This window comes from Ruditapes philippinarum, unplaced genomic scaffold (genome assembly GCF_026571515.1).
Source record: "Ruditapes philippinarum isolate M1 unplaced genomic scaffold, ASM2657151v2 ctg608_1_1_1_1, whole genome shotgun sequence".
Taxonomy (NCBI): Eukaryota; Metazoa; Mollusca; class Bivalvia; order Venerida; family Veneridae; genus Ruditapes; species Ruditapes philippinarum.
In genome coordinates, this window is record NW_026859254.1 from 280,125 (window position 1) to 296,034 (window position 15,910).

At 37.9% G+C, this 15,910-nt stretch overlaps 1 protein-coding gene across 1 annotated transcript in view; it reads left to right on the forward strand.

Annotated features, from left to right (window-relative positions):
* LOC132755822 (serine-rich adhesin for platelets-like) overlaps nt 1–15,639 on the forward strand; it is a 36,397-nt gene extending 20,758 nt beyond the window's left edge. Inside the window, exons 4-13 of the mRNA XM_060746737.1 lie at nt 1,472–2,266; nt 3,464–3,577; nt 3,858–4,185; nt 4,381–4,631; nt 5,122–5,334; nt 5,714–5,878; nt 6,341–6,424; nt 6,984–7,115; nt 7,524–7,748; nt 7,965–15,639. Of these exons, the coding sequence (XP_060602720.1) occupies nt 1,472–2,266; nt 3,464–3,577; nt 3,858–4,185; nt 4,381–4,631; nt 5,122–5,334; nt 5,714–5,878; nt 6,341–6,424; nt 6,984–7,115; nt 7,524–7,748; nt 7,965–13,669 (8,012 nt within the window). The 3' untranslated portion in view covers nt 13,670–15,639. The remainder of the gene's footprint in view (nt 1–1,471; nt 2,267–3,463; nt 3,578–3,857; nt 4,186–4,380; nt 4,632–5,121; nt 5,335–5,713; nt 5,879–6,340; nt 6,425–6,983; nt 7,116–7,523; nt 7,749–7,964) is intronic.
* Nucleotides 15,640–15,910: the final 271 nt, after the last annotated feature.

Genomic DNA, 15,910 nt, shown 5'->3' on the forward strand with positions numbered 1-15,910 from the left:
AAAAAACTGAAGAAAGTAATTAATAAAGGTACTCGGAGTTCAATTGATAAAACTTTAGTTTAATTTTTAGCCCGGTTTAAGTAAAATGTGTTGTAACGCTTGTCATTTCATGTTTATTTTGCACAATAAAAGAAATTATTCTGAAACGACGGAGTGGAGGGAATTAAATTTTGCACACAAGTTATTAGTCCAGACCTTTATCAAATGACACACAAGTCTCGAAAAAAAATATTTCCAGTCCCTTTATGTCTCATAATTCTTCAGTGGAGTCCCTTTAAAGTAAAGATGTATGTATAATTAATGTTTTGCAATGTGCGCGCATGCGTCGTTATAATTTTAATGTACCTATACTACTTTTCGGACACTATTAAGATATACCTCTGAGTGGAAATTGTTTGTAGGTGTGATGGTGCACATTATATGAATAATGGTTGTATGAGAAACACAAATATGTAAACAGGTGAATGGCCGGTCAAGTTGATTGACGTGTACTCCGTTTAGACGGTAAAAGCATTGCAATAAATGCAGTGAATGCATAATTCGTAGATCATTAAGGGGCAGCGGACTGTCAGTTATATGCATCTTCTACTCATCTACTAAACCTTAAGAAATATTGTCTGTAATGGACATATTGCAAGATATAATCGTATTGTTCTCGTTTGTGACCACCTTCGTGTTGATAATCCATAGAAATAAAAATGTTTTAAATTGGAATGAGAGAAAGAGCGGTGTGTGTGTGTGTGCGGGGGACTCTTATTTTTATACATTTTTGTCCTTTTACTGAAGCCGGATAGATCGCTTAAGAGGAGTCATTTGTCCATCACTGTCCTTAATGTTGATATCCGAACATCGCAGACTATTTTTATAAGAAGGCTACCTTGCTTGGCACGTGATTTAAGGGTCAATGGTCAGATATTATAAAGATTCTTTTTCAACTCAGACCCAGATTGGCACTGAATGTACACTGCCTAATAAAATCTTGAGATTTATTATTATAATTATGATTATAGTCATGTTGATATAGTTGTTGATCTTGTTGTTATTGATGATGATGATGATGATGATGATGATAATAACGATGATGATGATAATGATGATGATATTGAATAATGATGATAATGATTATGATAATGAAGAACATGCAAATGGTGATGATGATGATGATAATAATAATGATAATGATGATGATAATGTCGATTATGCTAATGATGATGATGATGATGATAATAATAATGATGATTATAATAATGATGAAAATGATGATATTGGTCATGATTATGCTCATGATGATGATGATGATGACGACGATGATGATTAGGTGGTGATTTTGAAGTTATTGTAATAAGAATAATTGAAATATTAATAAAGATTATAATTAAACTTTACCGTGAGTTTAAATTGACGTAAATAGACATTCAAATACATTTATCATGACCAATCAATATTTATATCATAATTTGATATATTTCAGCTAACGACTGGGGCAAATGTGCTGATGGTACCGCCCGGCTCGGATGTGGCCCACAAGAAGAGTACTACAACTGCGCCGACTTGAGTATCGAACCTGCAGTCGACTTTTCCGTAGGCGATATGATCTCCCCTATTAATTTTGAAGTAGGTTACCCAACGTACGATTCCAAGAGTATCGCAGCTGATACATCGATATCATTTTTACCCGAGGAGGCACTGAGATCAGGAAACATTGGTCCGGTTTTACCTAAGTTCGATTTCTATGACCCTTCAGCTACTAGCAAGCCAGCGCAAACAACTACAAATGAAATAAAGGCAAAGGATAGCACAATTGCACAGACTGCAGAAGTAAAAACTAGTAAAAATGTTGTAGAACTTAAGTTTAATGGAAATAAAGATAACGCTAATACTGTTGCAAATACGGTATCTCAAACTGAAGGTGCTCATAACGCCGTTACATATGAAAGCGTTGGGAACGCAGGTACATCTGAAAATACCAACGTAGCTGTGTCAGGTATTGTAACCACAGAAATGCAACCCTCCAAACCCACACCAACTCAAGACTCCACAGTTCTGGCCTCCACTCAACCCGAGGCAATTGTCTCAACATCAACTCAGCCAGAAAAGATAGTTTCAACTTCTTCTCAACCAGAGAAAATAATATCAACTTCCACACAAGCGGAGACAACTGTATCAGAAACTGCCCCTCAAACATCAACCAGTGTTTCAAACAATGAAGTACAGTCAACAGAAGCAGTGAAAATCAACAGAGGTGGTATTGCAATTCCAACCTTTGGTAAGTACAAACAAACTACCTCTAAAGTATGACTCTTTTAACCCCTTCATCAGGGGCGTCGGTGGCCGAACGGTTAAGGTCTTTGACTTTTGATCACTTGTCTCTCACCGGTGTGTGTACGAATCTGGAACTTAGGACTTTTTCATTTAAGGAGGCTATCCAGCTAGCTTTTTGTAGGTTGTTGGTTCTATTAAGATGCCCGTTTACGCCAAACAACCTAAAAAGTCGCTATATGACATTCTAAGCTAGTATCGCTGAGACTTTACAGTTAACACCCAACAAACAAACCATCACACATACCTCGCCTTAAAAAATCAATTATATGCTAAAATAAAGAAGAAGTAGAAGTAAAACCGGTAAATTAATTAAAAGACTAGATTTTTAAAATAGCTTATAATGAAAAAAGGGGAGGTAATTAGAACTAGAAGTTATCTATTGTTAAATCGCCTGGCTATATACAATCAAACCTGCATAAAGACCATCTCCAAATAAAGACCACTCTTTGACAAACCTTCTTTGAAAAAAATACAACAAAGCCAACTCCGAATAAAGACCACCTGTATTTAAAGGGCATGCACGGGTTTCTCCTTTGGCTGCCCTTTATTTGCAGTTTTGACTGTACTATGGTACTATATGAAACATTTGTATTGCTATCAGTGATTTACAATGGTTTCACTTTAAAAGCATTTTCTAGCAATAACCGATTTACAATGGTTCTAATCAACTTTTTTTTTGCTTTTATTAGTGGTAACAGTGTACCTATGGTTCTTTTGAAAAGTTTTACAGCTATCGACTCTTTACAGCTGTCACGGATCTACATTAGTTTTATTTATATCTTATTCACAGCTTCTGCCAATTTACAATGGTTATAATTAAATAGTATAAGATTTCTTACAGTTGTTAGCGATTTTCAGCTCTCACGAATCTACAATAGTTTCATTTATATCTTATTTACAATTGCTGCCAATTTACAATTGTTATAATGAGATAGTATAAGATTTTTTACAGCTGTTGCGGATCTCCAATAGTTTTATTTAAAACGTATTTTACAGCTGGTGCCAATTTACAATGCTTATAATGAAATAGTATAAGGTTTTTACAGCTGCCGCGGATCTACAATAGTTTTATTTAAAACGTATTTTACAGCTGTTGCCAATTTACAATGGTTTTATTTATATTTTATAACCATTTTTACAGTTATCAGCGATTTATCAAGCGGTGGAATGCTTGTGAAGGTCGGTATGGGAGCAACATCAGCAAAGCCAACAAAAGAAACTCCTGTGTCAGCAAGCACTGAACAAACTTCATCTGGTATGTATTTATTCTACAGAGAAATGATATAAAGATCCGATAATTTGACTCTAGTTACATCCCTTTCTTTTGTTTTCACTGGAAAGGAGAATAATATTGTAATTGTTAATCAAGTCAGATTAGCATACATATAAAAAATAACACAGGTAAGAGCTAGGTACAGTCTCATATTTGTGTAATAGGATGATTATATCCCATAGCTTGGCTTATCACTAGATAAATGTATTTAGTGGAGATTTTGAAGAACATGTGTAATTTGATTACAATTTGTTTTTCATAGTTTCCTCTGAAGCACCTTCATCGACCATAGTTGTAGAAGCTGCAACGCCCACAGAGCAAGCGTCTGTCAGCACCGATCAATCATCTGTCGGCACAGCCACGGAGCAAGCGTCTGTCAACATCGATCAATCAGCTGTCAGCACGCCAACAGAACAAGCGCCTGTCATCACTGAACAATCATCTGTTGGCACGGTGGCCACAGAACAAACGTCTGCCAGTACAGAACAGCAGACGACAACTGTTGTTGACCAAACGACAACTGGGAGTCAAGCTACAACAACAACACACGAGCATCCGCCACCAATTCCATCTATACTTAGGGCAACAAGGTATGTTCAATCAGGTTTTTCAATGATCACCATGAAATAAAAATAAACCAAATGTGACATTTAACAATTCGCAACTTTTCAACTGACATGCTCTAACTAAATGTGAATTTTTTATTTAAATTCAATCAAAACAAACTGATAAAAAAACAATTAATAAGACTTCTTTACATAGATATATTCTTTTATTCTTTTCAGAGTGGATGCAAAAATCCCTGCTGAACGACCACTAGGGCGACTTCGCCGCCGTCGTCGTCGACAAGCCAAACCTCCACCGCCGCCACCACCCCCTCCAGCTGGAGCAGATCCAGGTGTGCCAAGCCCGCCACCAGAGCCGTCACAGCCACAAACTATGACGTTTGGAGGATTGATCGGGGACTCTTTCAGTCGTGGGGCAACTAAAACACAACATACATTCATGACTCAGCAAGATTTCCAGCAAAGTCTTGGTATTTATCTGATTTGATAAATTTGCCGTAAAGTTTATTGTTACTGCTTTTAAGGCCCATTAATTAAGGCTAAAAATGATATATTTTCTAAAATAGTTTTTATTTTTTGGTGCCCAGTAACAGTTTCGAAAATGTTGTCAATTGGTTATTTAGATGAACAATCTTTTACTTGCATGTTGGCAATCCGGACAGTTACAAACTCATTATTTTCATATTCAGCCTTTTTTAATCAGGAGATGAACTTAATACGCTCTAAATCCATCTTTGTAACATAATAAACACTATTCTCTCCTTTCTACAAAAGGAACAGTTAATTTATGGGGCTTGATATGCCTCATGTTTATGACACCACACAAAATACGCTTACATTTAGAAGGTAAAAATGTTATTTCAAATCTCCATGTTTTACAAGTCTGCAATGCTATGATTTTGATATTATATAAAAGAATATAAATTGTTCGTGAAATAAATTTGTCCACTTATTTCAAAGATGTTGCTGGTGGACAGACCAACCCGATGGCAAACGAAGCTTTGGGCGAATCATCAATGACTTCTAGCTCCAGTTCCGGTTCTCAATCATCAAACGCCGCTTCTATCGCCGTAGATATGCAAGGGTATCCGCCGGATATGATGCTGGCTCCAGGTCCGATGGAAATGGGTACCAGCTCAATGCAGGGCATGGGAACTCAAAATATTAACCAAGGTATTTGATGAGACTTGAGAGCGTCCATGTAAACATTTGTATTTAGCATAAACATGTTAATATTTCTTTCTCAGTCCTGTAAGCAACTAAGGTATCCGATAGCTTCTGAGTAATATCCCGTTCATAAAAATTAGTAAGGATTTCAGTTTTTAACAAAAGATTATGAACGGGATATTACATGTAATCTATCGGATAGCTCAATTGCTCATATTTTGTAAAAAAAACTTACAAGGTATTCTTTAACAGAGAGTTTGCGATAAAAATGTAACGTTTTTAGTAAGTTTGTCAGGGTACACGGCCGCAACAATACATAAACGTATATTCCACAAACATGTCAAAGCAATTGTCAATGAGAGAAATATTTATGTTTAATTTACAGGAACAATTCTGGAGTCAATGTATGCCGAACCGTCATCTGTACCGATAGGGGGCGCTATTCAACCTCTGGATGCTCCAGTAGACGCAAGTCCGTCGGCCTTCATAAATCCAGGAATTCCTAGACCGCCAAAACAGTCAAACGCTGAACTGGAAATGGCCATAAGTGGTATGTTAAGATTTTTCGAAAGGAAATTTATTAATTTGTTTGATCCTGTGTTGAATTAAACTATTTTTAAATACATGTTAACTTTACCATTGTAATATGAACTATTTTAGGTGCCCCTGTTCTGACTGTATCACTTTAACTATCTAAAATACATGTTTACTTTACCATTGCAGCATGAACTATTTCAGGTGCCCCTGTGCTGACTTTATCACTTTAACTATCTAAAAAATGTTTGCTTTATCATTGTAGTATGAACTATTTCAGGTGCCCCTGTGCTGACTTTATTACTTTAACTATCTAAAACATGTTTGTTTTATCATTGTAGTGTGAACTATTTCAAGTGCCCCTGTGATGACTTTATCACTTTAACTAACTAAAATAAATGTTTGTTTTATCATTGTAATATGAACTATTTCAGGACTTTAGTTATCTTTTTCACCATTGTAGTATGAACTATTTCAGGTGCCCCTGTGCTGACGTCAGCTATCTCAGATACAAGTCTAAGCCTGAATCCTGCAGATATTGTAGGTGCTAGCTATATTCCGGGTATGTCAACATTTCCTGTTTTACGGTTAAAGCATTGTTAACATACATGAAAATCAAACTCATTTATAATTAACTTTTGATATTAATAATGGAGCATTCAGTCAATCCTTAGGTGATCATGCTTGATTTTGTTCTTATTTCGCCAGACATTTATCGATGTTGTTCAAATCCTACCCGTGTTGTTTATGACTCCTCATACCTGTATAATACTTGGGGACCATACGGCGCTTTTCATGGAATGACACTACTGTGTCATATTGAAGGTTCCATGATGACCGCCGAATGAACACATCTGCGGATGTTTCTAAATTCAAAATTTCACCATTTTTGTGTTTAATGTTGAATTCTGCTTAAACAGGTGCTATGGGACGTGGACGGGAACTTGCACTTTCCAGTACCGTTCATGAACAGGCTCAATCAAACCGAGCCTGGAACATTTTCAATTTTGTCGTGTTGGACTTTTTTTAGGGGTACTGTTTTTCTCAATTCTATTACATTGTATACAGTTGACGTAAGGATATAAATAATGTCCGTGAACTTGTGTATTTTTTTCGTTTAGAACTGAGTGAAGGACAATCCAATCAGGCCGAGACTTCCACTGCTGCTAGGCATGGTACAATGATCATTCCAGTGCAGTCTGGTCCTAAAAGAGGAGGCACACAAATGGAATACCTTTCTGACTTTACCAGAGGTAAATTTACCTTTATAGGTATAATCTGTGTCCACTAATGAAATGTGTGTATTGTATTCCAAAGGATATTCTGTAGAACAACTGATAGTTACAAAGTTTTAATTTAAAAGGTATATTATAATTCATTCTATGGCCACTTATGAATTTTGCGGATTGTTCTTAGTATTACAAAGGATATTCTCTTTTGTTCACGCAAACACATCGAAAAGGACTTTTCAGTTGAAAATATAATAAATTTGTTGTTCTTGGAAAACAATCAGTTCTATAAATTTATTCGTGTACATGTACAATGTACTTAAAAGAATGTTTTTTTATAAACTTATGTTAGAATTAAGAAATCTGTAAAGTAAGGCATTTCTTTTTAATCCTTGTAGAACTACTGATGGTTACAAATTTTTCATTTCTTAGGTACATCTATGGGGGAGACAGCAGCTGATACCCAGGCTGAGATACGCAGTGCCACAATGAGTCTAGCACGATTTGGCTACCAGCCAACAGCAGAGCAAGTGCTGTCGGGAAATATTGGCATCCACCATCCAACAGAAAACCTTGACACTACAAACCTTGAACCAATCGGGCCATCGCCCACTGATACGTCCAGCGCGGTACCCGGTATCCTCAGTACCATACTCGGTAATTAATTAGCAATAAGCTTTTTTGATACTAGTCTTGTGCATAAACACCTATGAGAGTTTATACAAATATTGTATTGATACGAATAAAACACTTATAAAATATTTGAATATAGATAACATCAAATATAACAAAATATTATTGTTGTTATTCTATTTTTTTCAAGACTTCTGTAAACCTAAACGATAATAGCAAATTACCATTTCATTTATTCAGGCGGCGGACAAGGAAAAGTTACTGATGCATCATTAGATCCCGCAGTAAAGAAAACAAGAGAAGAGCTAATCAGACAACTTGGTGAAGCTATGGGAGTAATTGGTTCCGGTAAAAGCTCACAAACAAGCAGTTCGTCTTCATCATCCTCTTCTCCTTCAAGTGTGTCATTTACATCAGGATCAAGTTTGTCTGGAAGCAATGCACAACAAGCTATAGTTAATACAAATCAAGCCATCGTCGACCCAAGCATGAGCCAGTCTGTAGGTGTAATGGACCGTGGATTGATGCTGGATGCAGGTTTGACAGATACCAGTCAGACTAATCAAGAAATTGTAGGCATGACAGGAATGAATGTACCAAATATGGAGATGCGTGGCATGTTTGGCAATATTGTTGACGCATCAAGTCAAACATCACAACAAAGCATCGTAAATAAAGGTTCTGAAAGGGATATGTTAGCTACCTTGATGGACGCAACTAGTCAGGCTTCCATGCAACAAGGAACAGGAACTGTTACACAAGGGAGAGGTACAAATACACAAACTGTTATTGATACAGGTTCTCAAATGGAAAGCAATATGTTTGGAACTGCGATAGAATCTGGTATATCTCAGACTGGCGTTGATCCTAGTCTTCAACACATGTTAGATTCATTGACTGATCCAAATCTAGGTCTCTCTTCACAGCAGAATGTGGTATCACCTGGTGCACAACAAAACATGTTAGACACATCCGATAAAGCATTAATGCAGACGCAAACCCAAAGAACGAAACAAGGCATGCTTGATTCATCTGTTAATTCAGCAATGCAATCCCAGCAAACTGCCTCACAACAAAACACTGTAGACATTTCTGGATCATCAGTGCAAAGTCAGCAGACTGTAGCTGACTCTTCGTCTTTGTTAGATTTATTAGGCTCTTCCTCTGGTACATCAAGCACTAATTCTAGAATTGTACAGGATACTCGACAACCACAAAGTGCAATGGACTTTGTAGATATGGGAATGGGTGGTATGACAATTGAAGAAATGATGGCAATTTTAAACATGGAGCAACATGGCGCATCTCAAACTAACCAAGGATCCTCCCAATCTTTGACTAGCACAATGACAGGAACGACTGGAAGTTCCAATACTGAGTTAAACGCGCTTATGTCTGATTTAACTGGTGCATCAACCGAACCTCAAGGTCAACGACCTGGAATGTCTCAAACACAGTCAAGCTCCACATCTTCGCAAACATCTCAATTGGATTTGTCTAGTTTGTCAAACACTGGATCTTCATCGGCAAATTCTCAAATGACTGACACACAGGTATATGATACATTCCAAAATAGCGCAAATATAGTCGACACATCAAACACAGCAATTATGCCTGATATGCATATGTTGGATGGTTCTCAGACTTCGTCTAGTTCACAACCATCAATTTCAGATCCACTTCTACTAGGAACAAATTCTCCAAATGTTATGACATATGACTCTCTAGGAAACAATCAAGCAACTAGCTTCGATCAAACACTTGGAAGTCTTAATCTAGCAGCCATTGATACTATGTTGTTGGAAACTACAAACGCAGGTGGACCAACTGTACAAAAGATAGATAGGCCCTCAACTGGTGGGGCGTCATCAACATCATCTGGCACAACAACTTTTGATTTGACGTCATCTGCTTTAGATACATCATCCACAGGTACAACAACACTCGATTTAACATCATCGACAACAAATACAGCAGGCGCAGATACTACATCGATTGACTTAGCATCGTTGGCTACAGATGCAGCATCATCAGGCACAGCAAACCTTGATTTAACATCACAGCCTTATGATACTTTAGGATTAACATCTGGAAGTTCTTCCATTACAGATGTCGGTGCAACTTCATTCACAGGGTCGACTTTAGATTCAGCAAGCTCACAACAGTTTATAGACACACAAACTGGGGCACAATTTGTTGATTTGACACCTACACCCGCAGATCCATTTGATTTCTCTACAATGACTCAAGCTGAAATGGAACAAATGATTCAAATGTACGGTGGTATGGAAGCATTACAGCCATACCTTAATGAACCAAGTCCTGACCCAACGGGTGCATCCACCACATCAGTTTCAACAGGATCAACAACAGCTACCGCCACTACCTCAACAGTTGTAGACACAACTGCAACAACAAATCTGCCACAGACTGCCGCTGAAACATCAGCAGTAGACGTGAGTTCTGCAAGAACTACCAGTGCTCCTATAAATGCAGATAGCGCTGATATCACACACATTCAACAATATCTTAATCCCGCACTTTTTGATACCACAGCAACTGGAGCATCGTCATCCCAATCGACAACCTCAACTTCAACAAACCTTCAAGCAGAATCTGATCTGAATGCTATAATGAACGCTATAAATCCATCAGGTGCACCATTAGATCCAAATGACACTATCAGTTTAGCTGATCTTCTTGCTGGCAGGTTCACGCCTGGTTCAACTGCAGCTGCCAACACTCAATCTACATCATACGACACACAACCAGCGCAAGCATCAGATATTGCTCAAGTATCAATAAACGCTGTTCAAGGTTCGCAAGCAGAGTCTTCTCAAACTGGAGCTAGTTTTACACCACTTGGACAAATTGGTTCCGGTTCAGATTTTGCCTGGGCTGAAGCATCTTCACAGCCTACAGAACAACCTAATTACATATGGGACCCTGTTCAAATGCAATGGGTTGTGTCATCGTCTGCTGAAGCTACATCGACTTCTATAGACCAAACATCTTCACAAACCTCAGCGGTGGATCATTCAGCCTCGCCCGTGTCCCAAACATTAGTTGATAATCAAGTTTTCCAACAGCCACATGGAGTTTCTCAATCTGGCCAACAAATTGTTGTCACCTCTGGTTCCGAAACATCAGCATCAGGCATGACACAAACGGATGCGTCACTTACATCTCAAGTGGACCAACCTTTAGTTTCTTCTCAGGTAGACACGTCTATGCCCCAGATAGATTTAGCTCTGCCTTCAACGGTGGACACATCTCTTTCATCCCAGACTGATACATCTTCACAGGTCGACAAAACTGTGACAACCCAAATTGATGTCCTGTTACCTGCACAGATTGATACATCCCTTTCCGGTCAAATTGATGCTTCATTACTGTCCCAAGTTGACAAATCACTTTCTTCTCAGGTTGATAAATCTCTTTCAACACAGATCGGAGGTTCGTCAAATGTTAATCAAGGTACTGTAGATACTTCCTTATTTGGCTCACAGATCTTGGGAAATGTTGATACAACGTCAACATCTTCATCAGGAAATGACATTACAATGTTCCAGTCATCGTCGCTTTTTGACAGCACAGGTTCAACTTCCTCAACATCAGCAGCTGACACTACACAAACTTTTACCACTTCTTCGACAATGACCGAAAGGACATCATCAAATCAAACTGTAGCAGACTCTTCAGCATATGGTTTACTAACAACAGGAGCTGTTGACCCGTCTTTAAACACTGGTATTGTAGATGTCACATCTGGTGGAGCCAGCCAAAGTATCATAAAAAAAGATATTGGCACGGCCAATCTTTCTGATATAATTCCAATAGGTCAGCAGACACTTATGACCGAAAAGGCGTCTCCATCAACCCTCAATGTAGATAGGTCACCTACTGTGTCAACAGCAGGATCTGACAAAGTTATAATAGATTATGCAACAACATTATCTCCTATCGTTAAAACACCCCCAGCACCAACAGTTCTACCTTCGGCAAGAGAACAGTATTTGTTAATGGAAGAAAGGAAAAAGCAACAAGAACTACAACTTTTATTGGAACAGCAACGAAATGAAATCAGGCGAATGGAACAGATGCGAAGGGAACAACAAGAAAAAATGGCATTAGAAAAACAGAGAATGGCGTACGAAAAACAGCAGCTCGCTTTATCAAGACAGCAAATGGAGTTAGAGCTTTTACGCCAAGAGCAGGCCGCTCAGCGAAAGGTCATTCAGGAGCAAAAGGGTCGTTTAGAAGCAGAAAGGTTACGAATAGAGCAACAAAGACTCAAAGAAATAGAATTGATTAAGCAACAAGCTATAGAATCAGAGAGAAAAAGAATTTATATGGAACAACAGAAACAAAGAGAAATTGAACTGGCTAGAAAGGAAGCAGCGGAAGCGGAAAGACTACGCCTTGAAGCAATCAGGAAAAAAGAAGCTGCCGAAGCCGCAGAAAGAGAAAGAATACGCGTTGCCGCTGAAAAAAGACGTCTTGCATTAGCTGCTGAACATGAAAGAATACGAATAGCTAGAGTCAAAGCAGAAGCTGAAGCAAGAGCAAGAGTTCTAGCTGAAGCAAAGGCAAAGGCAGAAGCTCGTGCTAAAGCAGAAGCATTAGCAAGAGCCAAAGCAGAGGAGAGAGCGAGAGCTCTAGCTGAGGCACAAGCAAAGGCAGAAGCAGAAGCTGCAGCAAAAGCAGAAGCTGCGGCAGCAGCAGAAGCTGCAGCGGCAAATGCAACTTTAATGGCAAGTAGCGTCACCACAGAAACTAATGTTTCAATGTCATCAAACGAATCGTCTTTCACGCCAATAGGGTCAGTAGGTGGTACCGGAGCCGATGCCGATGCTGCAACATTGGCGGCATGGCAAGCAGTAGTGAGAGCTGCACATATAAATGCAGGGGGAAATGCTGTTGATACAAATGCGCTAATACAGCAACAACAACAGCAAATTCTTAATCCAAGTTGGATGGGTATGATTCCTGGTATGATTCCTGTGACACCGGCTCCACCCACAACACCAGCCCCTCCAACTGGAATGGGAGGCATTGATGCTGCAACACTTATGCAACTATTACAACTTCAGCAACAACAAAATAAACCATCCACACCGGCACCAACAACAACTGCTGCACCAACTACAACACCTAAACCAAAAAGGAAAGTTCCGATTAGACCTGATCCTAAGACAAGAGAATTTGTAAGAAATATGTTCATTGATAATATGGCACCTGGTGTAGACCCCTTATCTATTTTAATTGGCTTGACTCCTGAAATGTTGATGAAATCTGGCGTAAATCCTTTAATTGCTAATAGTGGCGATTTAGCTAGAATTGTTCCTGCAGTGGAAAGGGCTCTCGGAATTTCGTTAAAACCAATACCTGTACGTCCGGGGCCAGGAGGTAGACCAGGTGTAGCACCTGCATCGACTGGGTTTCAAACACTCAATATAAGAGGGCGCGGTGGGCCAGACACACCTGGGTCTTCCCGAAGAGAATTTATGCTTCAACAACGCATGATGAATGAAATGATGGGTATATTGGGACTTGGTCCTGAACCATTGGAACCTGGCGATCCCGGATATCAAGGACCAGGTGCTGGTAGAACAGGCGGAAGAGGTGCTGTTGGAGGTCCAATGGGAGGAATGGGCGGCGGTCCAATGGGTGGTAGAGGCCGACCGCTTGAAATGACTGATGCTCAGCAAATTGCTATGGAAAGACAAATGGGTCGTGGAGGTGGACCGCCATATAGCGGAGGAGGAGGAGGAGGTGGGCCATATAGCGGAGGAGGAGGAGGTGGGCCATATGATCCCCACTTTGGAGGTGGAGGAGGAGGATTTGGCGGAGGTGGTGCCGGTGCCGCTGGAATGGGTGGAATGGGTGGGCCTGGGGGAGGTCAAGGGACTTTAACTGCTCAAATGGAAATGCTTGGTTTATAGAAAATGACACTCTGAATGATATCGTGAACTATTGTAATAATACTTTTTTTTATAGAAAACATTGGTGAAAGTGCTACCAAGTATATTGTTAAATGATATCATTTAAAAATAAATCACTGTATTGAACCAGGTTTATGTGTTCACACTACGATGTGATACCGTTATGATTGTCATTATCTTATATCTAATTGTTCCCTTTCATTCGGAATTGTTCGGCAATTTTCGGCTGATTCCTTTGCTAAAATGACGGTAATGGAAAAATTCAGCTTTCGACATACGCATAATGCTTGAACAAAACTAATTTTGAAGTGTCAAAATATTAAAAAGACCCATACTGTAGGTGTTGTTAAAAAAGTTAAAAATACCAACTTATTTTTTTTACATGTTTAGGAACGTTTTAAGTGTTCCTTGTTTAACTTATATATAAATTTTCATATGATTTTACTACACTATTCCCTAGAGTAATTTTAACAGTCTTAACCACACTTAATATTACTACTGTATTCCCTAGAGTAATTTTAACACTTACCACGCTAAATGTCTAAAATATACTTGTCCATCTAATCCAGACAAAACCATTTATCATTTTGGTAATTTAAAAATAAGTACTGTTTGAATAGCAAACAGTGCAGGCCAGAATCCAATTGTCTTATTTAGACCTGCATTGTTCCCATTTATAAAATTGTTGCCAACTGTAGAGAATGTGTTAATTGCTTTAGGGCTGCATATTATTTGAATGTTCATGATTTGATAAAAGCTCTTAATTAGTTAAGTTTGCACATATCTATATAACGTAAAATTCGAAACAATAGTAACTACATAGTAGTGTTTTTTTCTCCTCTTTTTTTACATAACATTACTATCTTTTCAAGTACTATTATTATATTAAACTTGTGTTCTTTTTAAAGAGACTGTTAATAAAATTGGACAATGATTGGAGATGTTCTTAGAGATAAAAGTCAAAGTTAGTTTGGAGGTGTTATAAGAAAAGTAGAATACGCATGCGCGGGTTTTTAAGTAATGTCCTCGCACTATATATAGCGTGTTCATATGTTAATATCATTCATAGAAATTGTATCATAATAATTAAGAGGTTACCATGACAACAATGTTAACATCAGTCTAGTATTGTGACATTGTTAGCCTTACTTTATTCACAATTTATTGTTACTTCTTAGCGGTCTAATCACAGACATGTTAAAATTACACATATAAATTTTAAATAATTGTTTATATCAATATTTTTTGTGTTTTCGATTTTTACAAATATTAAAATCAGTCAAGTTACTTATATAGTTAGTGAAAAGAATTGGGCTAGAGCCATGTTTACGATTTACATGTATACTGGCCCTGTCACTAAGAGTATTTTAATAGTATTTTTTTTAATAAATTAGATACTATTTTCTATTATCTAGCTTTCATTACTTTTTTCTACCATATTGCTCCTATTTCATTTCTGTAGCATGTATACTATGATACATAAATGTATGTTTTCATGAAATTAAGACTGTGTTATATTTTCATGAAATACAAGACTGGTTATCTTTCATGAAATAAAATAGGGTGTGGTATTTTCATGAAATTAAAATTGATTTCAGTTTCATGAAAACCAGAGATTGTTGAAAATACAAGACTGGTTATAATTTCATGAAATAAAATCGGGTCTGGTACTTTCATGACATTAAAACTGTTTTCAATTTCATGAAAGCAAAATAAAATTATAGATTGGTCACATTTTCATGATATTACAGACTGGTTTTTGTTTCATGAAATTCAAGACTGGTTGCAGTTTCATGACCTGAAAACCAGAATGGTTTTCATTTCATAAAATTAGGCGGGTTTTGTATTTTCATTAAATTAAAACTGACTGTAAAATTACGTGCTGGAAGAAGACTGAATGTTACAAGTCACGTGATGCTGTTTATTGTTCATGGTTTGCCGAAATGTTTAATAAAAAATAAAAATATTAACTGTATTTTATTTCATTTATATCAAAAATTATAATAGTTTCTGCAGTGCAGTTTTGACATCTAAATATAGAAAAGACATCCATGTATTACGACGTGAACTGTAACGCACGTGTAAAGTGAACTTGCTGGGTGTAACACCGTAAAACCCGTCCTTGTACGGATCTAAATGTTACAGGGAGGGAGTTGGCTTACTGATTAAGGTGTCCGGCTCTCAGCCATAGGGTCATATGTCACAGGCATACTTGGTTAACGGCTTTTGCTTGTTTCCTCA